At 47.5% G+C, this 22,319-nt stretch overlaps 2 protein-coding genes across 2 annotated transcripts in view; both read left to right on the forward strand.

The window, feature by feature from the left end:
- The window catches only part of LOC130387475 (collectin-12-like), a 42,084-nt gene extending 28,964 nt beyond the window's left edge, over positions 1-13,120 (forward strand). Inside the window, exons 5-23 of the mRNA XM_056596575.1 lie at positions 1-794; positions 933-1,484; positions 1,681-1,823; positions 1,982-2,091; positions 2,247-2,312; positions 3,969-4,054; positions 4,842-4,926; positions 5,185-5,260; positions 5,449-5,544; positions 5,808-5,954; positions 6,141-6,231; positions 6,559-6,754; positions 7,224-7,318; positions 8,168-8,256; positions 8,385-8,472; positions 9,853-9,907; positions 11,460-11,625; positions 12,130-12,242; positions 12,659-13,120. The exon at positions 1-794 is cut by the window's left edge and continues 250 nt beyond it. Of these exons, the coding sequence (XP_056452550.1) occupies positions 1-794; positions 933-1,484; positions 1,681-1,823; positions 1,982-2,091; positions 2,247-2,312; positions 3,969-4,054; positions 4,842-4,926; positions 5,185-5,260; positions 5,449-5,544; positions 5,808-5,954; positions 6,141-6,231; positions 6,559-6,754; positions 7,224-7,318; positions 8,168-8,256; positions 8,385-8,472; positions 9,853-9,907; positions 11,460-11,625; positions 12,130-12,242; positions 12,659-12,869 (3,259 nt within the window). The 3' untranslated portion in view covers positions 12,870-13,120. The remainder of the gene's footprint in view (positions 795-932; positions 1,485-1,680; positions 1,824-1,981; positions 2,092-2,246; positions 2,313-3,968; positions 4,055-4,841; positions 4,927-5,184; positions 5,261-5,448; positions 5,545-5,807; positions 5,955-6,140; positions 6,232-6,558; positions 6,755-7,223; positions 7,319-8,167; positions 8,257-8,384; positions 8,473-9,852; positions 9,908-11,459; positions 11,626-12,129; positions 12,243-12,658) is intronic.
- Positions 13,121-15,855: 2,735 nt separating this feature from the next.
- Positions 15,856-19,408, forward strand: tmem236 (transmembrane protein 236). The gene is made up of 5 exons (XM_056596576.1): positions 15,856-16,460; positions 16,863-16,935; positions 17,753-17,876; positions 18,371-18,510; positions 18,616-19,408. Exons 1-5 carry the CDS (start codon positions 16,204-16,206, stop codon positions 19,054-19,056), a joined length of 1,035 nt encoding a protein of 344 aa, XP_056452551.1. The 5' UTR covers positions 15,856-16,203; the 3' UTR covers positions 19,057-19,408.
- Positions 19,409-22,319: the final 2,911 nt, after the last annotated feature.

Here is a 22,319-nt window from a genome sequence, read left to right on the forward strand (position 1 = left end):
CATCGAGGACCTGCAGGAGGACACGGCCAGGCTGCAGTCGGCGCTCCAGGGCCAGGCCAGGGACCAGGGCGAGGCGGCGGTGGGCGTCAACGCCCTGAACATCACCCAGGCCCAGCAGCGCGGCCTGCTCAGCAACCTGCAGAAGACGGTGGAGGCCACGGGGCGGGCCGTGCAGAAGCTGAAGAACGACTACCAGGGCCTGCAGCAGACGGCCCGGCAGACGCAGGCCGACGCCGTCTTGCTGAAGGAGAAGGTCCAGAACCTCCACGTGGTGGCGGCCAACAACTCGGCGCAGGCCCGCTCCGACGGAGAGGCCTTGGAGGACATGGGCTCCCAGCTGGGCTCGCTGGCGCTGCAGATCCAGAACACGTCGTCGGTGACGGAGGGGCACGACCAGAGCCTCCGGGAGCTGATGGACCGCCAGCGGGACCACGACCACGACAAATCGGCGCAGTTCGACCGCTTGGAGGTGCGGCTGGACCGGCAGGAGAGCGGCATGAACCGCGTGATCGGGAACGTGAGCTTCGCCTCGCAGCTCCTGGGCGCCATCAGCACCGACCTCAACGGCCTGCGGACCTGCGCGGAGACGGTGGCCCACCACGCGGATCTGCTGCTGGCCCTGAACGGGAGCGTGAGCGAGGCCAAGGCGTACAGCGTGGGGCTGCGGACCCAGCAGGACGAGCTGGCCGGCCGGCTGGATCGAGAGGTCAGCAACCTGACGATGGTGATGGCGGAAATGAAGCTGGTGGACAGCCAGCACTCAAACCTCATCACCAACTTCACCATCCTGCAAGGTAAGAACGGGAGAACATTTTTTTAGGCCAGGAGTCGGTGGAGTCGCGACATGTCTGTCTCAAAAGTTGGTCTGCATTATAAGTATCATTTTTTGTTAAATAATAAATAAAGAGGACATCTGTTGTTATGTCATCTAGGACCCCCAGGTCCGAAAGGCCCCAGAGGTGACAGGGGGCCACAGGGCCCGGTGGGCACGTCGGGACAGAAGGGTGAGAGAGGGGACAAAGGCATGACAGGCGGGCGGGGACCTGAAGGACAAAAGGGTTCTGCAGGACTATCCGGGGTGCCGGGTTCTAAGGGAGCGACCGGGGACCGGGGCGTCCCCGGAGCCAAAGGGTCCCGGGGATCGTCAGGTCGGCCAGGCCCTGCGGGGGAGAAGGGGGAGTCCGGCACTCCGGGGGCTAACGGCTGGGAAGGACAGAAGGGGACGGCGGGATTACAAGGGCCTCAGGGGCCGCGAGGACCTCTCGGGGCTCCGGGGTCGGAGGGACCGCGCGGGCACCCTGGTCTGCCGGGGCCACCGGGGCGTCCGGCGGATCCCCCTGTGCAACCCCAACCCCCGCCCCATGTACCCCCACACACTCCCCAGCAGGACAAACCCCCTCCACCCTCCAAGCCGGTCCCAGTACCAGAGACCCCCATGGTGTCCCCCCATGTGCAGCCCCCCGCTGGCCCCACCCCACTACCTGGTGAGTGAGGCCATTACAAATCATACACCACTGGTATGGGCATTATTGGGTGAATGGGACAATCAAGCACTGTTCTGCATGTAGGTGCAGTTTGAGCATGTAGGTGCAGTTTGAGCATGTAGGTGCAGTTTGAGTGACGTTGTGTTTTTTTATATATGTATGCATACATTTATATTTGTACATTTGTATGTTTCAGGCTGCCCTCTTGAATGGATTTCCTTTGAGGACAGCTGCTACTACTTCTCCTCTGGGGCTCAGAAGTTAAATTTTACAGAAACCAAGATATTCTGTACCAACATGTCATCCTCTATGGTCATGATCAAAAGCAACGAGGAGCAGGTAGAATAAAGCTGACCAGCCCAATGACATTACCCAGTTACTGTCTTTTCCTACTGGTGAAAACCTATCGATTTCAAAACATTCAAATAATAAGGATATGTTGACTTCAATTGGGTTTTGTGACAAATTATTTCATTAAAAGGTTCTGTTCTTTTCAGGAATGGATAAAAAAGCAGATTGCCAGAAAGGGCTTCTTCTGGCTGGGCTTGACAGACATGGAGACGGAGAACGTGTGGAAGTGGGTCGATGGGACCCTACCCGTTTTCACGTGAGTACCCTCAACTGGGCGTGAACTCAGCTCAAAGCAACTCAATCGATTCACTAGTAAGGCACTTAGCAAACAGGAATACGCTTTTTTTCTACAGAGCGGAATTTAGTAGTGACGATCTCAAGAGTATTTTTCTCTGGTGGTTTTGGTTCCAGGAAGTGGAAACCTGGCCAGCCTGACAACTGGGACCAGGGCTACTCAAAGGGAGAGGACTGCGCAGGGCTCATCCAAGCGGCCTACTGGAACGACTTCTTCTGCAGGGAACGCATCAGCTTCATCTGTGAACAGCCTTCCAGCTGTCAGTAGGCTTTTAGTGAAGATTACATCGCCTTACTTTTTCCATTTTCCCCACCGATTCGAGCTGTTGATAGATTCCAGTGTGGTATTGCATACTTTTAAAGTCATTTTTCCGATATTCCATTTTCGTATATGGGGTTTTGTTTATTTTACCTTATTTAAGTTTCATAGCCCTGATAAACAGTTGCCTCATTCTATTATATCATTCTGTCATTGTATCATTAGTATTTTCTTGCTTATGTGCCTATGAAAATGAACTCTCTTCCTGCTTTTCTCCACAGTGGGGTTGCCTGTCTTATAGCATCGTTCTGTCTTTGGGAAAAGCTGAAGAGGAGGACAAGCAGGGATGGTGAAGGACTGCAAGAGATCTTTTCGATTATTAGAGGACGCTGATAAAGTACCCGTCAGCCTGTTCCAGCGTCACGAGGACTGGGACAGGGCTGTATGTCACTGTTTGGAAGACAATTTGCTCTGTAAAGTCAAAGTGCAGAAATCCACTTGTACTGATACAATATTTGTACTAAAGATTGAATGAGAATGTAGTCCTTTGATTCTGTGGTGCTTAATCAAATACGGTGAAGCCACTGTTGTATAGTTGATTGTGTAAATAATACTTAACTAAAAGGTGCGGTGTCATCAATGGAATATCATATTTTAACTTGTTAAAGTTTTACTTGTTTACTTTATTCTCAGTATTTTGTTGATTACACCTATTTTGTTAATAAAGCATCACTATTTTTGTAATGGTTCAGATATAGTCCGCATATTGATGTGTTCAAAATAAACAAGAATGAAAAATATCTTGCTCTCATCTTTTAACCAACGTGTCAAGCGTCCAATGTAGCCTATGTGCAGAAAGCTAATTATAATAGTATACGGGCTGTTATACATATACAATACAAATATTTTTTTCCATATTATAATCAGGGAAAGCCTAAGTAACAGTTTCTGAATATTAGTTATTCTACGTGCTATGTTTTGAGTTGTGATGATCAATGGAGTGTCTCATTTTCTATAGGCCTATAAATCCATAAACCATGTGCCCAGGTAGGCTATATAAAGTAGCAGAACTATAATTCGTTATGGGCTACACTTGCTACACATAGGAGACCCATACGGTAAACTGGAAGAAATTGATAGGACATTTAAAAGACTTGAATTTAGTGAAACCAGGCATCATTACACGGTTTTACCGAATTTTACCAAATACACATAGGAGAAGGTCTCTACTCCATCAATACGACACTGTCATGTGATCGCCGTCGCCTGACGATGACATTTGAGTTTCTACGACATAGGAAATTCACTCGTTGATTCGACAGATATTAATACGGTCACAATGTATCAATATATCCCATGTGAGACTATTTATCAGTATCACACAGTGTCTGAGGTCGACGTGTGAACAGGGGACGTTCGTACCGTGTAGGAGTCCCCCGATTACCCACAATGCTCCGCTTGTTGCCGTCTGTTAAAGGGATGACTGTGTAGCTTCTGCTAGCCGCCTCCGAGCGATTTATATCCACTAAGTTAACGGTATTATGACTCGTAGCGTGTAACATTGTGCACAAAAGTGAAAGACAAAAAAAAGAGAAGAAGGCGGAATCTGTTGTCAACACATCAGCCATGCCTCTCTTCACGACAAATCCCTTTGACCAAGATGTTGGTGAGTGAAACGTCTACATAAATAGTGATCAGTGAACGGTTAGCCCTTAGCAGGCGGCTAGCCCTTACGAGCTAAGTTGGAACTGTTACCTGAACATTATTGTTGTACACCCAACTATTTCTGTGTACGTGTATTCATGCGTGTCTTTTTCGTGGCCTGTCTAGACAAATGTCAACAATTGCCTTAGGTTTTAGCAACGTCAGTCCTAGCTGCACTGAACCCCATTAAGTTACAGTGGGGTTACTGGTGTGCTAGCTGTGTTAAGAGCAGATGCTCGAATATCATCCAGCCTTAAGGAGAATATAAGACGAATATAAGAATATTAGTTACGTTATAAACGCCTGAGGCTTGGCAATGTGGAAATGAAATTGTGATAAACTGATTCTGGGCTGAATGCCAGTGTGCACTTCGGTAAAGGATGCTCAGACACACCTATTGAGGTAAGTCTGTGTGTTCCCTGGCCCCACGTCATCTAGGGTTAGAACCATCTGCTGCATGTTTCAAAGTCTCTCTGCCCTGGGTGAAAAATCAGCGAGTCGTGTTTATTAATAACACTCTGGTTTAGTTGCATAATGTTTGTATCGCTGGTTTGCTGAAAGATATAGTGGAGCTGTGTGCATGTGGGAAACCACAACGCTATTTACTAGTTCCTCTTCCTTTGGTTTACCGCTCTAGTGTCCTTTCGTTGCATGTTTAATATGCACACACAATGTGTGAGCCACACTGTGTAATGTTAGTCTTTTCAAGAAACCTGATGATACAAGTTTCACTTGATTCTTCCCTGCAGAGAAAGCAACCAGTGAGATGAACACAGCCGAGGACTGGGGCCTCATTTTGGACATCTGTGATAAAATAGGACAGTCCCGTACTGGGTGGGTTTCCATTGTCATCAAGTAGCATGATAATTGTATTGATAAAAGCCATTTCCCAAAGGCCACTGAGTGTCTTTCATTTGCATAACCGAGAAGCCCATAAAACGGGAATGAGCTTTGATTAATAGCTTTTGAATTAATAGCTTAATATAGAGGGCTAAACTGGAGCAGTATTAGAGCTTTTGTGATTATGCTTCTTTTTCATTCACTGATCGCAAGACCTTTTTGAGTTTTGACCTTTTTATTATTGCGTTCCAGTCCGAAAGAATGTCTTCGCTCGATAATGAGACGAGTGAACCACAAGGACCCGCATGTGGCCATGCAGGCACTGACTGTAAGCACATTTATTGAGTGGCCTTCTGTTTCAAATCATCTGTTGGCATGTTGGTAAATTAATACAATGCTGTATCATTGATTTTGCATAGGGAATGAGTGGTTATTTTTCTGAGGTAAATCTAAAGAAAATGTTTTAAGCATTTAATTCAGACTTGTTTCCAATTCCCTCTGCTATTGTTCCGACAGCTACTTGGTGCCTGTGTTTCAAACTGTGGGAAAATATTTCACTTGGAGGTCTGCTCCAGAGAGTTTGCTAGTGAAGTCAGCAATGTTCTGAACAAGGTAAGATAGTCGTGGATCTTTTGATTTTAAATAATTTGAATTCGAGCATAATCCGCTCTGCTTCATTTTGCTTGTATGAATCACAACGCCCCAAGCCCCTCGATAACAGATTGGTGTGTGTGTGTGTGTGTGTGTGTGTGTGTGTGTGTGTGTGTGTGTGTGTGTGTGTGTGTGTGTGTGTGTGTGTGTGTGTGTGTGTGTGTGTGTGTGTGTGTGTGTGTGTGTGTGTGTGTGTGTGTGTGTGCTGGCATGCACGTCACTAGGGCCACCCGAAAGTCTGTGAGAAGCTGAAGGCCCTGATGGTGGAGTGGGCGGAAGACTTCCGGAACGATCCTCAGCTTAGCCTCATCTCGGCCATGATCAAGAACCTCAGAGAGCAGGGTGTCACCTTCCCGGCCGTGGGCTCCCAGGTAGCGCTGCAGTGAAGCCCCAGTAGATCAGTAGTGCTCACATTGGCAGAAAAACAACCCACGCTCGTCTTCTGTCTTTTGGCCTCGGTTTCAGCCATGGTTGGGATTGCTTTGAGTCATCGCCCCTTTGATGGTTGTTTTGGTTTTGCGTTGCACACTGACGGTGCCTGTAATCATTGGTCTTAGGCTGCAGAGCAGGCGAAGGCAAGCCCTGCGATGGTTGCCAAGGACCCTGCCACCGCCTCCACTAAAAAGGAGGAGGAAGACCTGGCCAAAGGTAACGGCTTGATTGGGATGTTTTCTTCATAAACTGGAGACTTGGAACATTACAAACGCTGTGCAATTAACGGGCCACCAAGGTTTGGTTCTGTGATGCTACACATCGAGTTAATGAGATATCGTAAGGTATCCATCGAAATTGTCTACCAGAAGTCCTGGGGGCTTTTCTTGTAATGGCTTGGAGAGCCCAAGGAATCGGTGCTTTTCACTGTCCGAGCGATTTCACTGTCCAGGATACAGGCGCTCCCCGGACACACAATGGCACTTTTTCGCGTCAGCCCCCGACATCCAATTGACCCAGCCTGAACCTCCGGTCTGTCCACAGCCATCGAGCTGTCGCTGAAGGAGCAGCGCGGGCAGCCCCAGGGTTCCCTGTCCAGCCTGTACCCCAGCGCCTCCAGCCTGCTCCCCTCTCAGAAGGCGGACGGCCGGAAGGTGCGCGCCATCTATGACTTTGAGGCGGCCGAAGACAACGAGCTCACGTTCAAGTCCGGGGAGATCATCACCATCCTCGACGACAGGTGACCTTTAGGACTCACACGCACGCACGCACGCACGCACGCACGCACACACTCACGACTCTGGGATTAGTAATCATCATAAACGGTGCCGGCCGTGTCCCGACGGAGTTGTTTACTGGTTTTCCTTCCGCTGCGCTGCAAGCTGAGGATTTCGGTAACGGCCTCCTCGATTTAATGTTGATGAATGGACAAGGCTTCACGTTAGAGATTAGCGTCTCCGTCAATAGTGAGAGGGGCTTACAAAAGTGCCTCGTTAATTTGGGCCTCTGTGATTGGCCCCCGCTGCTCTATTGTAAAGATCATGCAGATCGAATCTATCCAATTGACACCATACAGAATTATGTCATTACTTTGAATCACTTTCAACTTTTTTTTATATGAGGTCACGTATTCGTTGTTCCAGCACCACAAAAACACCCAGTGGTACTGAAGGTTTTTCTTTTTGGTTTGCTTTCTTATTTGACCACAGCGACCCCAACTGGTGGAAAGGGGAAACATACCAGGGAGTGGGCCTCTTCCCCTCCAACTTTGTAACTGCGGACCTAACCGCTGAGCCAGAGATGGGTGAGTCAACACACACGCACACCAACACGCACACACTCACACAATGAGTCCAAATTATGTACACGTACACACACACTCTCTAATGGGATCCACTTTGATTTGCCCGCCCAATCCGCTTTCATTCGCCCGTTAGCACTATGGCCTTATTGATTCTACTCGTGAAAATACCTTTTGTCAGTAGCCTCCCTGGAGCAATCGAAGAAAAACAAAGCACAATTCTAGACTCCCATCATTCCCTTCCTATACAGAGTTAAGCCCTTGTTTACCAGTGATGGGAAGGGGCTGACCCCGTCATCCTTCCACCCGCCTTCCGCTGCTCCCTGTCCCAGTGTGGGTTTGTCTCAGGTCGGCTGCAGTTCAGCCGCGGTGGGAAAGATGATGATGCAGCTGGCTGTACGAAGGCCTCTATGAAGGGCCCTGATTGGTCAGGAGCGGCGGTATTCTACAGTGACGCAAACATCTCAACCCCATAGAGATCACAAAGTAGTTGGCACTGCTTGAAATGCATTTCCATATGCGTTCATTTAAGTGAGTGTATGAGACTTAATGGTTGGGTCAATCTGAAAGCAGTGTGCCTTCCCTGAATGTAATGATTCAGTCGCAGCCGAACACTTTCCACAATAGTTGGCCGGTAATATACCCTTGAAATGCTCACCGCTAAGAAAGACTGGGAGAGGCCTGGCCTTGTGTCATTGTTTATAGATATTGGGTTTCTTTTCTTTGCATTACAGTCATTTATCCTTCACTGGTCTCCCAATTATTAGTTTTTTTTACTGTTATGCCTCCCTTCCTTCCTTTAATGCTTATTCGATGTTGATGGTCAATTCTTTGTTTCGCTATAATCTACAGTCAAGACCGAGAAGAAATCGGTGCAGTTCAACGAAGAGGTCCAGGTGGAAACCCTGGAGCCGGAGCCAGAGCCCGTGTTTATCGATGAGGTAACACATCATCCCGGCACCTCATCGGTCCATTGTCAACATACATTTTTTGGGGACGGGTGTATTTCTTCCACGAATGAACTGAAATCCTTAATTTGTTAAATAAGAGGTCTTTGTTTTCCTCTCAGGAGAAAATGGACCAGCTGCTGCAGATGATTCAGAGTGCCGACCCCACGGATAACCAGTCAGATGCTGTCGAACTGCTCCAGTTGGAAGGTAAGGACAAACACCCTCCCTTATGCGCTGCACTACTCTGTGTGTATGTTGAGCAAAGACAATAAAATGTCAACACTTTGACATTGTTGATATGGGATTATGATTGAGGGGGTACAAGATCTCTGTTGACGGTAGATTGTGGGAATCTTGGCAAAAGCGGTCCTCGACGCCAATTATTATTTCCTTTTACAAGGTCTGGGATTGGCAGTAAAGGGGAGCCTTGGTTTGGAAGCAGTGCAGTTCAGGTTTATCTCAACATTTCACCATAGGAGGACGACATGAGCCGTGCGTTCACTGTTCCACCGGATTTGGAAAGAACAGTATAGTTTTGCTCCATTGGTGACGGTTCCCTAATCTGATTAGCTAAAAAGGGTTGTCCACCAAGGCATGGCCTCCAACCCAAAGCCAGGTTAAAAGGGCCGACTCTAATGAAGAAGGATGTAAGCAATAGTAAGAATTGGCCGTTTAAAAGGCATAATGTGCACGCTGCCCCGCTTCACAGATGCTCAGAGTAGTAAGCACAAGGCACTCTGCCAAGGTGCTTTAAAGCATCTGCGACTGTTACAACATCAGTGTGATTGGCTCGTAAAGGTGTTATTGTGTACCGTTTGAATGGCTGCTGCTGCTGAGTAGAGCTCCCCAGTGAGGCTCTGGAAGTGAAAATCCCCGTGACAACCTGCATTATAACCCCACGTTGTTTGGGGATGTCCGGCCAGCTTATTTTGGTGCGTTTGAGAGAGGGTTAAGCTTCTCGGGTACCTTTCAGTATAACCCAACAGTGTTGGGCACTTCATACCAACAGTGCTCATCATAACGCTCCTTCACATATTACTAAGCATCACAAACGGGTCCCAGTCATGAGGATAGCAAGCCCTCCTCCTTCCTCGCATTCACAGCCCTAGTTTAGTTTTTTAACTCTGTTTGAATCCCAGCTGAAACAGGGTGTTCACTTCCACAGGATAAACACTGTAATAAGGTTAATTCAAGAAGCGTGCCAAACTATCATTAGGTTGGAAGTCATTGGAAAGGTAATAATTATGCAGTCTTTTACCAATACTTTTCTTCTCTTTTCCACACGCATATTTTTTGACCTGAATACAACGTTTTATCTTCATGGCTCATCTCGTCGTTGGTTGGCCTAGTTCCAGGCCAATCTTTTTTTTTCTTCTGAAATGTCAGTATAGTGAATGAATAGGAAATTCCCTTCAGGAGCTGTAGCTGTTAAAAAATGGGGCGGTCGCTTTTGAGCCCTTTTGAGGTTTAATATTTTTTGGGTGATCTGCAACTTTTTTTTATTGAAATTAACTTGGGCCTATATTCATGATCAAGCTATGCAGGGATTAACCATCAATGATGCTGAACCTTGTGTGTGGTGTCTAGGTGCCTGCAACCAAATGGGACCACTCATTGACCAGAAGCTGGAGGATATAGACAGGTACAAATTATGATTTATTTTAAGGGACGAGTCCACATCGGTTGCATACCAACACCACCTCTTCAAGGCGCACATCCATCTGCTGACAGGAACTAGGAGTTATCGATCAGTCAGGACTTAGTATACAAATACCTCGGTCTAATAACCTCTATCCATGTTTAACAAAACTGATGTCTGCAGTGGAAAAGTGAAGGGCTATGGCTGAGCCGTTAGACCTGGTTTGGGATTCATTGATTTTTTTTTTTCTCTGCAAACGCTGCTAAATGATTTTGCAATGCAAAATGAATACATTTAGTGATAAATTATACATCAGGGTGGAAGATAAATAAAAGTACAAAATGTAGCTCTAAAACCATATTTTTTCAATTCACGGTTCCAAAAGTGATGAGCTAAAATATATTTACCTTGGAATGGTTTATTTCACCCCCACTCAAGGGAGCTTGTTAATTTCCTCCGCTGCCAAGGATATCTGTTAACGCTGTCAAATGCTAACTCAGTCGGAACCAGTGCTCGGCTGAAAGAGAGAAAAACGGGTTCTGTGCTTCTCGTAGGACTATGAATAACTGGAAAATATTTCCCCCAAAGTCTGAGTATTCCCCTTACAGGGATAGAAAACAGGATATCAAATCATAAAAATAACCATGACATATCACCGTTGCATGTAAACTCCTACCAGATACTGATTTTTTTTTTGGCAAGAAAAAACGATGTATATAGATCTCATAGTCCTCTAATAGACTCGGCCCGGGACAGACTCAGGATTGTGTGTGGTCTGAATCCCTACTCCCTGCTGATGTGTAGATTTTAACTCCTCAAAGTCTGCAACGCCATAGCTGCATTCAGCTGTGACTTTTCCATAATGTGCGTGTACAGTAATTTGTCTCTTGTCTATGTAGCCAGAAGGGATAATCGATCGACTTAAGTAACCGGAGATTGCAATGGATTTCATTGAACTTCATTTTCTCAACACTTAACCCTTATTAACATAACAGTCGATGCACTCTGATGCAGATAATTTATTCAAGCCTCTAGTTCCCCAATATCTCCTACTAGTATTGCAACCGCTTACTTCCTCTAAAGTAGAGGTATTACCATTACCATTAATGTTACAAATATAACTTACAGATTTTTGCCTTTTTTGCACTACCACAACTCGACTTAACTTGTACAGAAACGTATGCTGCTACTTAGATTTTATTTGAGATTTAATTATTTCATTGTTTATTTTATTACTATCTTTTCAATATTTGTAATGTCCTTATCTCTTGTGCACTTGCATGTTTACTTTTAGTGTTGTCTTATCTGTTGTTTACCTTTACTGTTGTCTTATCGGTTTACTTTTAGTGTTATCTTATCTGTTGTGCGTGTGCACTTTATCTGTTCACCGTGGGATAATGAGAAACGTCTTCTCGACTGCTTTGTATGTCCACATGCGAAGTAACTGACAATCAGGCTGACTTTGACTTTGACTCTGAGTCTGAAAGCATACGAGACCCTGAGAAGAGGCTGCCGCTGACCTCTGGATGCGGGGCTGCATGGTTGTGTCTCGCAGTAGGCACTCTGAGCTGTCGGAGCTCAACGTGAAGCTGATGGAGGCGCTGTCCATGTACGCCAAGCTGATGAACGAGGACCCCGTGTACGGCATGTACGCCAAGCTCCAGAGCCAACAGTACTACATGCAGCAGCCCCAGCAGCCGCCCGCCAACACGGCCCAGCAGGTGAGGCCCCGTGAGGCCGCTCAGCCACCAGCCAGGCCCCGTTCACCTTGTGAAACGAGGACTGAGTGGAGAGGTTGCAAAGAAGAGATTTTATTTTTTAAGTAATTTTAAATCAAGTTTATTTAACTGACATAGGCAAGTCGATTTAAAGAATCGACTTTCCGGCTTTTTTTGTGTGTGTGTGTGTGTGTGTGTGTGTGTGTGTGTGTGTGTGTGTGTGTGTGTGTGTGTGTGTGTGTGTGTGTGTGTGTGTGTGTGTGTGTGTGTGTGTGTGTGTGTGTGTGTGTGTGTGTGTGTGTGTGTGTGTGTGTGTGTTGTAGAGAAGTGTAGTAATTATGGTAATTTTCATATTATACACTTATTACATTTACATTCATAGTGCACATATTACGTGTAATACATTGATTTGACTGGTGTCATACCAATACGGCCATTGTCATCCAAGCAGCTACTCCCACTGTTTTCTATTTGCCTTAATGAGTGCCAATCCATGTGCGCCCACAGGGGTATCCCGTTCAGCCAAGCTCGTATGCCATGGGCCCGGGGATGCAGGGCTACCCTGTGTCCATGGAGCAGCTCCAGGTGGGGCCTCCCATGCCTGGCCAAGCAGCACCCAGGTAGGCCCAGAAAGAAGGATCCAGCAGCGCTGCAACAGCAGACTGTACCCTTCTGAACCAGGGACTCGCATGAACCCTACAGCCTGTAACGGTTGCTCAATGCTATAGAGATGCAGGGTGTTCACCACGGAAACAAATGCAGTGTTTCAGCAGTCTGGCTGCGAGTGTGTCCTGGCCCTTCCTCCGTTCTGGACTGTCGCTTTCACTGCCTTCCTAATAGCTTCACAGTAAAGCTAAACAGCGCAGGCTGTGTGTTGTTCATCAGTCTGTAAACTCTCACTGATGAGAGCTTCTTGAACTCTGCTTGAACACTGAGTTAGGCTTTTTGTTTTTGTAGCTTTTAGTTTTTATCCGTCCCGCGAGACCCTCATGTCCTCAACACTGTTGCTTTGTTCTTGTTGCTGTTGTTTGCTCAGTGACATCCACATGTACATGGGCCAGCCGCCCGTCTACAGCCCGTCCCCGGCAGACGTCCAGGCCTACCAGAACCAGGCCAGCCTCCCCGGCCCTCCCCCGGGCCCCGGCGTCATGAACCAGCCGCCCAGCTACAGCGCGTCCTCTGGTCAGAGCTTACAGGCCCCCACAGACCCCCAACACATCCCGTACCCGGAGAAAGCCCTGCTATAGGGAACCTGCACGTTACCAAACCCTCATACACACACACACACACACTACACACGCACACAGCACATGTGCACTCCACACGCAAACAGCACATGCACACTCCACATGCACACTCCACTTGCATACGCCACATGCACACTCTGATTGTGTGCATGTGGCCTTTCTTCTGTACTGCTTTAAGTTACTGGTAGGGAGGGGGCGCTACTCCCCAAGTGTTAAGCTAATACTCTACAGATGCTTTTCTGTAATGGGCCGAGTGCACTAGCAATGCTGGTCGTCCCCCCCCCCCTCCTCCATCCCAATTCGAGCTGCTAGGGCTGACTGTAAATAATGGTGTCACATAACAGACAAAGAAAAACCTCATGTCACATCTCTTTTGTAGAAAGGATTTAAATATTTTTTTCATCACGTCGGCCCCCCCTCAAGGTGGGCTCACGTCTCGTGTGTGATTTTGTTTTGGTCTTTTCTTTTCTTGTGTTTGCTTCGTGAGTTATCGTTTGAAACGGTGAAAGCGATGTGTTGATGTGAACATGGAAAAACAAAAAAAGGTGGGCAATGTGGTTCTGAGCATCACAGACGCCTGTATTTTTGAGGAGATAACATTGTGCTACACACACACACACACACACACACACTCACACTCACACTCACACACAGGCCTCAACCAGGCCAATTGCACTGCTACTCTCCACGACATAAAGATGGCCACACCTTTTATTTTATTTTCTCTCATCTGTGCAAACAAGACACTACTTTAAGCAGTGCTGAAGAATATAAGCATCGCATTGAATACCCAGGCTACCCTGCGGGATATGTTCTCAACCTTTTTGTCCATTATTTTTTAGAAGTACTAAAAACTGAAGCCACTTTTTTTGTTGTTGAAGGGAATAAGAAGGATCATGCAATCGTGTGTGTGTGTCCGTGTGTGCACACTCAGACACACTCAGACGCACACAGACACACACACACACATTCATACATATGCTGAGCTAGTGGTGAAGCCACACGTTGGCCTCCAGTGGGTCTGTACTTTAGCACCGTTCTGTTGCATTTCACTTGATTCTCAAAGGGCCCCAACCCGGTCAGTTGCCCCCCCCCCCCCCCTCGTCACGGAGGCTCCATTGCATCGACTTGTTTTGCCGGCAAGTTAATTTTAGATGAAGTAGTATTTCAGAGCGCTAGCAAGCAAACGCTCACTGTGTTCACCATACTTCAGAGCTGCTTAAACACACTTGAAGGCCATGGACTTGTGGCTTTGGATCAGCGAGGGGGGTGAGCTGTTTGTAACTTCTCTGCGGATTTTTTTAAGCATCTCATTTTTTGTCAGTGTTGAACAATGGATATGATTAATTTATATTTTGAAGTGCGCAGGCGATGCCTGAACTGAAGTATTAAATACATCTGATGAAGATGATGTAATATTCTGCCTAATTTAGTTGTGTATATTTAAGTTGCTCTTGTGCAAAGTGGAGATGGATTTCTCTCGTTCATGGTATAACCAGTGGTTGATTACTGAACTAACTGCTTTTAAAATTGTATAATTGTCTTTTTTGAAACCCATTATGTTCTCTTAATAATTATCTCTCCGAACGCACACCAGCATGTCCGTTGTAGACGGCTAATTTCATTTGTTTGTGTCTATGAATAGATGTATAGATTCAAAGCTGTCATCCACTAGAGCAGAGACTTGATCTGGTGTCACAATATTGCATGCTCCCTAAACTCTTCTCAAACCAGGCAAACCGAAGCCTCATCACATTGTACCTCATTAACTCCTGGACTCCACTTAAGACTAGCAAACTCTTGTAATTGCTTTGGTTTGAGTTCCTTGGGCTTTTGGATGGACTTCATGTATTCAAATACTGCTTTAGCTGTCTACAACTTATGGTCCATGTTGGTATTTTCTTCAATTTTCTTTATTTAATGACCTTTCACCCTGAACCACATCTCTGTGTACAAATGTCATTTCAAATGTTGCAAGGAGTGCAGCTCTCACTGTGCTTCTTAATTCCACCTTCTGCCTAAAAATACATGATTGAAATTGGTTCTGAGCTTTTGTAGGCAACTGTTAAAACACCCAATACACCATTTGTTCTGAAGGCCACAGGCTATTTTGTGTTCAAGTACCTCTGGGCTTGGTTTTTACATTGCTTGCTCAGAGAGGTAATCTTGTGCTTCTGTACTTGTTGCTGCCTTTTTAACTTAACCCTACACTCGGACAACATTGTCATTTTGTTGCGTCGCAAAGCAAGAGTTTGATCAATTGTAGCAGGTGTTCTGGAAAGATGGGACCACGAGCCAGTGAACCACATTGACGTAATTTTTTTATTTAATTTTGTTTGCACCAAAAGATAGCACTGGACTTTAGCCCTCATCTTATTTTATTGTACAGGAGTGAGATGCTGTCTGTTTTTAACTTTAAAACCAACCTCATCATTGTAAAGATTTTGTTCTGAATCGTACACTGTTTCTATGTAATCTTTTAACCATACTTATGAATTGATATTCACAATAAAAAAAAACAGGCCAAATGTACAGGATATCTCGTCTGCTGTTGAAAATGAATCTCGTCCTCCTTGTTCAATTTATTTTGTGGACAGTCCCTGACACTGCATTGTCAAGCAGCAGCCCTTATGATTGGTTATCTTGTCGGCCACTAGATGGCAATCTAATTTGAACGGTCTCTGATCACTTACTACATGCTCATTCTAGGGCACTGTCTCCTTCGAAGATCACATTAATCCTCCCTTCGGTAGATGTATGTTGTCTTTACATTTTCTCCCTTTTACTTCCTGAACATGCTGGATTCAATCAATCATCTTTGATCCACCTGATGGCCGATCACGTTAATTAATTTAATAAGGGCAGTTACTAAAACAAACAAGACTACATGGAGTTAAATATATATATAGGGTCCTAAAACGAGCAACGATAGAGGGCAGAGAGACCACTAATGATCAGGCTGACGGTTTTATTTGAACACCGCTATATTAAAGGTATTATAACAAAGTAAAGACTTCATCCTACTACGCATTAATTTGCATATGTTGACCATGTATACACATCTCCCTTGGGTTTTAAAGAGACAAGTCATCTTGTGCCTTTTTTATGTGCAGCCATAAACAGGGGACGTATGACCACCTCATTACCTCAGCAGTAAAACTGCGATGCGGAGCAAGCGGTGTCAGAGTCCAAAGACGGCTGCACCAACTCCCCCTGTGCGAGAGATGCGTGTCTTGTGGTTTGATTTTAGCCTCCAGCCTGGGACAGCTAAGAAACTGTGCGAGGGGTGTCGAACCTACGGCTTTGACGCGGGGGTAAGAAAACCAAAACAAACATGCCCTCGGGGAAGACGGTCAAGCTGGTCGTCTTTGAGGCGCTGCAGTTCGCAGCCATCTGTGCGCCGCTCTTCGTGGTCATGGAGCGGTTCGCCGGCCTCATGCGTGACCTGAACGGTGGGAACGACCGGACCGCGTACTGGCTGGTGGTGGCCGTGTCCATCGCCTACGTCACCTCCGTGACCCTTCTGGTGTGGGCTCCGCTGAAGTACCTGATCCTGAGGCGTCGCAGGTTCATCACCAAAATCAAACAATGGTGAGTTTGAGTATAGTGTCATTAATGAACATGTATTGAAAGAGAAATTAAACCATGAAAAAAGAACAATGATTATAAACATCTTCATCCAATAGGCTGACGGATTAATTGTTTGGTAAGCAAAATAGGATATAGGAAATTGTTAATGTAATTTTCCAACATAGCCTAATAGTAAACTACTTTTTCATGGCTCTGTCCAAAGCTATAATATATTAAAGTAAAGTTGTGGTGTTTGTTGAATAAATACCGTCTCTGTGTGAATAGAATGCTATTATCTGTAATTAATGAGTACTGCTCCTAGTTCAATAATGAAATGGCAGTAGAAAGACAGCTCCTTTATTGTAAAACATTCGTCACACATTCCAAAAAAATAATCAAACTTATTTCCTTGTTTTCCCCCAGGAGACCCGCAGCATTGGCCTATGTCATACTGTGTCCATTACCGTGTTTCGCTCTGCTGATAGCCGCCTCCAAGGTAACCTCAGGACTGATCCTGCCTGTCACCCAAAGGCGTCTGCTGTCGTTATGTTCCACTGTCATGCTCCACCGGGGTCCTTCAGGAGCCAACTAGCTGCTCAAACATCCCCTTTGTGGAACTAGCTCATTTCCGGGGCCCTCATGTGAGGCAGTGTGATGATACAGCAGTATCATTATTCACTGAGTGAAGGCTCACTTCTCGAGAGTCTCATTGATTCTCCAAAGTTTTGATACTTGATGATATAAATCGATGGACGACGTCCAAAGAATTCACCCGACTTTGGATCTGTTCCAGTATCTTGGAAGTACTGGTCCTTCGTGTAGTCTCTCAGGGAGGACCATCAATGTCATCGTAAAAACATTTAAAATGGATGATCGTAAGTCACAAGGCTCGTGTGAGGCAGGAATTTATTTGGGGCAGGTTTATTAGGATACTCAGTAACCGATTTTACATAAAAAGGTTGTCCATTAACGACAAACCTCCATTCCCATCGCCATAAAGCGAGTGGACATTGGTTAAAGCACGTTTTGACCAAGAAAAATAGCATCTGCCCCATAATTTACCTGAATTCATAGCTGTCCCATATATTCATCGCCCTAATGCTTTGATCAGCCATCCACTTGACAGCTTCAGGTGGTGATTTAATCGCCGTGGTTATGAAATACGAGGCGTTCATAATTATCACCCTGTCTATTTCTATGCGTTCGACTTCCGTTAATTAATTTTGTCTGGGTTTTAATCCATCGTAATTCCCGTGCCCCTGTGTCAGCTCTCCCTAATTGTTTTTTTTCCTTCTGGATTTAACGGCCCTTAGGTACAGGTGGACGCCGGACAGATACTAGATCATTTCACCGAGCTGCCCGTTTCCTTGGTGCTCCTCTGCCTCATCTGTGTGGATGTCGTCGAGAGGATTCGCCCCTGTAGCCTCACAGGGAAAGGTAACGCGTCTCATGCCCTGTTTATGGGAATGGTCATCTGTTTTTGTGTGACATTGTCATTCACTTGATTAACATCAATAATGGAACTGGTTCCATCATTGAGAACATTCCCATTGAGAAAATTGTTATGATAGGAGCAAAGGAAGTGAATGGCCAACCACAAATATTCTTTGCTCCATCCACATGGGGCAGTGTTATTTTTGCATTTGCTGTATCCTAAATCGTCAATTACCCTCAATATATTGGCCAAGAATAAGCCCCCTCACAGTCTGAACACAAATACAGTGCGAAAATAACAACTTTAGAATAAGAGCCAAGCAGTCACTGAAATTTGCTCGTGAACTAATTCTAAAACAAAAAATTCAATAAATGAAAGCCTTAAAGTGAAGAGGCCTACACAATTATTTATTTAAACACATGGACCTAAATGGATGGAGTGATGTCATTGAGAACCATAACAAGCTCTGGTCCAATCTGGTCCAATCCGGCCCCAGCTGGCAGCAGTCCGGGCGCAGACTTCGACATGCGGGGGCCCGTCCTCACCCACCTGGGGCAGGTGACCACCGTGACGGGCCAGCTCCCCCACCACCAGCCCCACCCCGACATCCCCGACACCATCAGCCAGAACGGCTCTGCAGCCTTCCCTCCCACGGACACCACCAGTACCACCACCACCACCACCACCAACATCATCATCAACGGCACCCCTGCAGCGGGTGCGAGACGCTACATCTCCCAGGACACCCGCCGGCACTCGACGCCCGTCCGGACCTACCTGTACGCGCCGAGCCCCTGCCCGGGCCCGCTCCGCTTCCTGTGGTCCAGCGACCCGAGGTCCGAGGCGTTCGCCGACAGCTTCCTGTTCTGGCTGGACACGGCGGAGATGCTTCGGGTGGCGGCGGAGCCCCGCGTCTTCTACTCGGCCTGGGCCATCCCCGTCTTCGTCCTGGCCTTCCTGTCCACCCTGCGGCTGGCCGTGGACCCCAGGAACCCCCTGGGGACCTGGGCTGGGCTGGTGCTGCAGGACTTCCCCTTCCTGGTGCTGCGCCTTGCCCTGCTGGGCGCGGTGGATGCGTACGTGACGCCCGTGCTGTACGTGGTGAAGAACCTGCTGGTCTGCCTGAGCTACGTGTACTTCACCTTCCTGACCAGGCTCTTGAAGAGACGCAGCATGTTCTGAGGTTCAGGACGAAGAGCCAACGACGATTCAGTGACTGTGTGTGTGTGTGTGTGTGTGTGTATGTTGTGTGTGTGTGTGCGCACGTGTGCATGCGTGTCCCTGGGCTTTGCAAAGCTGATGAGTGACTAGTTAACCAAACAATGTAATTCACATCCCCCTGATTTCTATCAAAGGGAGCGGATAAGGCAGCACCATGCGAGATTTAAACCACAAAAGTGTTGTTTTATTGACGATGGAATTACGTTTTATTTCTTTATTTTTGCCCCAATTTACTTTGATGCTTTATTCTTATTTTCCCCCATTGGAGTTTGTATTTTTTTTGTAACTATTGTGTTTTCATTAATGTGGATATATTCAAATCTTTGCAGTATCTAATAAAGGGTCACGATTCTTTCTGTGATTAATGTGAGTGAACTGATACTCTCATTATCCATGTTATCCTCATTATGTAGCATAGTCCTTTTGAAGATCCCTAGTAGCCAGAAGGCCTTCTTGAATAACTCGTACTAAGGATTCATAGTCCACTGCACATAACCGGGCTGTATTAGCATGCAAACCTTCGGAGTCTTTGAGTCTACAAGAGATTCAAGAGCAACAAGTATCAGTATTTTAATGCCACCACTTAGCAGCTGCCTTCATGGCTCATACGACACACACTCTCCGTCCGTCTTTTTTTTCAGACAAACATATGCCACCACAGCTTTTACTCCCGAGGCAACGGTTGAAAGGCAGAGCTCTCAGCGGCTTGTCATCTTGGATTTAACCGTCTGCTTGGCGGGAATGCCGTTCTCTGTGGCAGAAAATGGCGTCCTTTCACTTGTTACCCTGTGCCCCTTGTGTTAAGGGTTTATGGGATAGAACGTGCCTATAACTCAACCGTTTGTGGACCCTGCGTGTGTGTGTGTGTGTCTGTGTACGGCTGTCGGTGCAGGATGACAGCAGTGTGAAAAAGTGATATATAATCTTCAGTCCTACGGCAGGACAGGTGTGACAGAGTTATAATCCCCCCCCCCCCCCCCCCCTCCTTTCACCTACCCCAACCCTGCAGAGTTTCAGGTCTTTGTCCCTCTGATGGATGAGCCAAAGCTCTTGGACAGAAATTCTGGGCAAAGCACTTTTTCAAAACCTCAAGAGACCTTTCTCAATTCCACCGAATCCGGATTTCCCCCTGTATGTCCACTTGTAGGTGCGCTTTGCATACACGGAGACAGAGCTGGTTCCACGCCCGACGCGGTGGTCGGGGGGTGCCCCTGGGGATGTGGAGACGGGCAGGGGTGCGGATAACCACACTGGCTCGTGAGTCCACCGCACTAGCCTCGGATCGGACATGGCCCTGTTTAATGTCACGGGAAAGGGAAACCGGAAAATGGTATATCCCTTAAATTAGCACCCGGAGGACACGATGATCCTTGTAATCTGTGAAGGAGTGCATAGCAGCAGCACTGGGCTCGCGCTCGCCTGATAACAGCCAAGTGCAATTAAGGCAGGGCAGCCCGTCTCCGGATTTCACACACACGCTCCGTCGGTGGAATGGAAGTCTGCGCGTGCTCTCGGAGATAAAACCCTCTTTATTAATTTATTTCATCTCTTTCTTTATAAGGGATAACCTCTCTTTGCCGTTCAAGCTCAGGGGGCTCATTTGCATTCATTTAGTCTTTGAAACCCTTCTTTAAAATAGTAGTCTGCATATTGGGGCGGGGGTGAATGGAAATCTTTAACACACACACACACACACACACACACGCACACACGCACACACACACACACACACACACACACAGTGCCTTTTCAGCCAGGCTCCAGACGAGAAAGGCAGAGAGTTGCACGGGTGCTGACAAGTAAAGAGCGAGAGAAAGAAAGCAAAAAAGAGAGATGTGGAATTAGACAAGGGAGGAAGAGGAGTAGGATGCAACAGTCCTCGTGTGTGTGTGTGTGTGTGTGTGTGTGTACGAGAGAGAGTGAGAGCAACAAGAAGAGAGAGGGCAGATAGAGAGACGAGGGGTTTGAAGGGGAGTGCTGAAGGAGGGGAGGGGGAAGGCGTCGGGGTGAGGGTGGGAGGGGAGTGGGGGGAGCCTTTGCAAATGCGTGGGGCTGGGGGCGCATTTGAATTCAGACTGTGTGTCTCCTGCGCTAGTGGAATGTTACCTGCTCTAGCATGGCAACAGAGCTAGAGTAGCAGTCAACGGCGGGCTACGCCCCCCCCCCTCCCAACCCCAAACACACCCCCACACACACTGACTGGCACACATGCAAGGACGGACGCACGTGCACGCACACACACACGCACACACACACAGAGTCACACTCCATGGAGGGAGAGAGAAAGAGTGACTCAGGTAAGCGGGCACCGCCCAGATCAGACCTGAGAGGGGGAAAGAGAGAGAGAGAGAGAGAGAGAGAGAGAGAGAGAGAGAGAGAGAGAGAGAGAGAGAGAGAGAGAGAGAGAGAGAGAGAGAGAGAGAGAGAGAGATACTGGGAGGAGCTAGAGATGGTGGGGTGGGGGGGGGGGGGGGGGGGGGGGGGGGGAGAGACACAGACCCCCCCCCCCCCCCCCCCATTCTCTCAATCCGGACCTCATTCCTCAGCTCCTCGGGCGAGCTGAGGGAGAGGGGAACGTGGCAGTGGAGAAAGAAAGTGTTCCAGGCGAGAAGACGTCCACTTGGCAACATCAGCACATCTTGTTTCATTCTGTTATCAGCCTGAGGGAGGAGGATCGCACAGGAAGGAGCATGGCTTGTCGCGTGTCGGTGGCAGCAGCGGTCCGGGGGTCGTGAACAGCGAGGGGAGTGCGTCTGGTCGGGGGAACCGCGGGCAGGGGCTGAGGGCGAATGACAGGGTGAAGCGTGGTCCGGTCGTCGTTGGGGGGTGGGGGGTGGGAGGGGATAATAAAGGGCCGAACAGGTGAGTTAGGTCGGGGGGGATAGGATAGGTGTGGGGATGAGCCCGACAGGACAGAGGATGAAGTTTGCCCCCCCCCCCCCCCCCCCTTGATATGATAGGGTAGTCTGGGACACATCCCAAATCAGGAACCCCGTTCCCGTTCCCCCCCTATACACTGGAGTTTGCGGACCCCTTTTTCTCGGGACCTCTTATTTATTATTTTTTTCTGGACCGCACGTTCCATCCCGGAAGGAATTTGCATCTTCTCAACCGTCGGGCAAACTCGTCGAAAACTTCCAAGAGGGACGAGCCCTACTCACTGGGACTCACCCTCCGCCCTCCTCCGTCTCTCCTCCGCCGCCGTCGAGCACAGGTGGGGCACC

The sequence above is a fragment of the Gadus chalcogrammus genome, chromosome 8, assembly GCF_026213295.1.
Source record: "Gadus chalcogrammus isolate NIFS_2021 chromosome 8, NIFS_Gcha_1.0, whole genome shotgun sequence".
NCBI classification, from domain to species: domain Eukaryota; kingdom Metazoa; phylum Chordata; class Actinopteri; order Gadiformes; family Gadidae; genus Gadus; species Gadus chalcogrammus.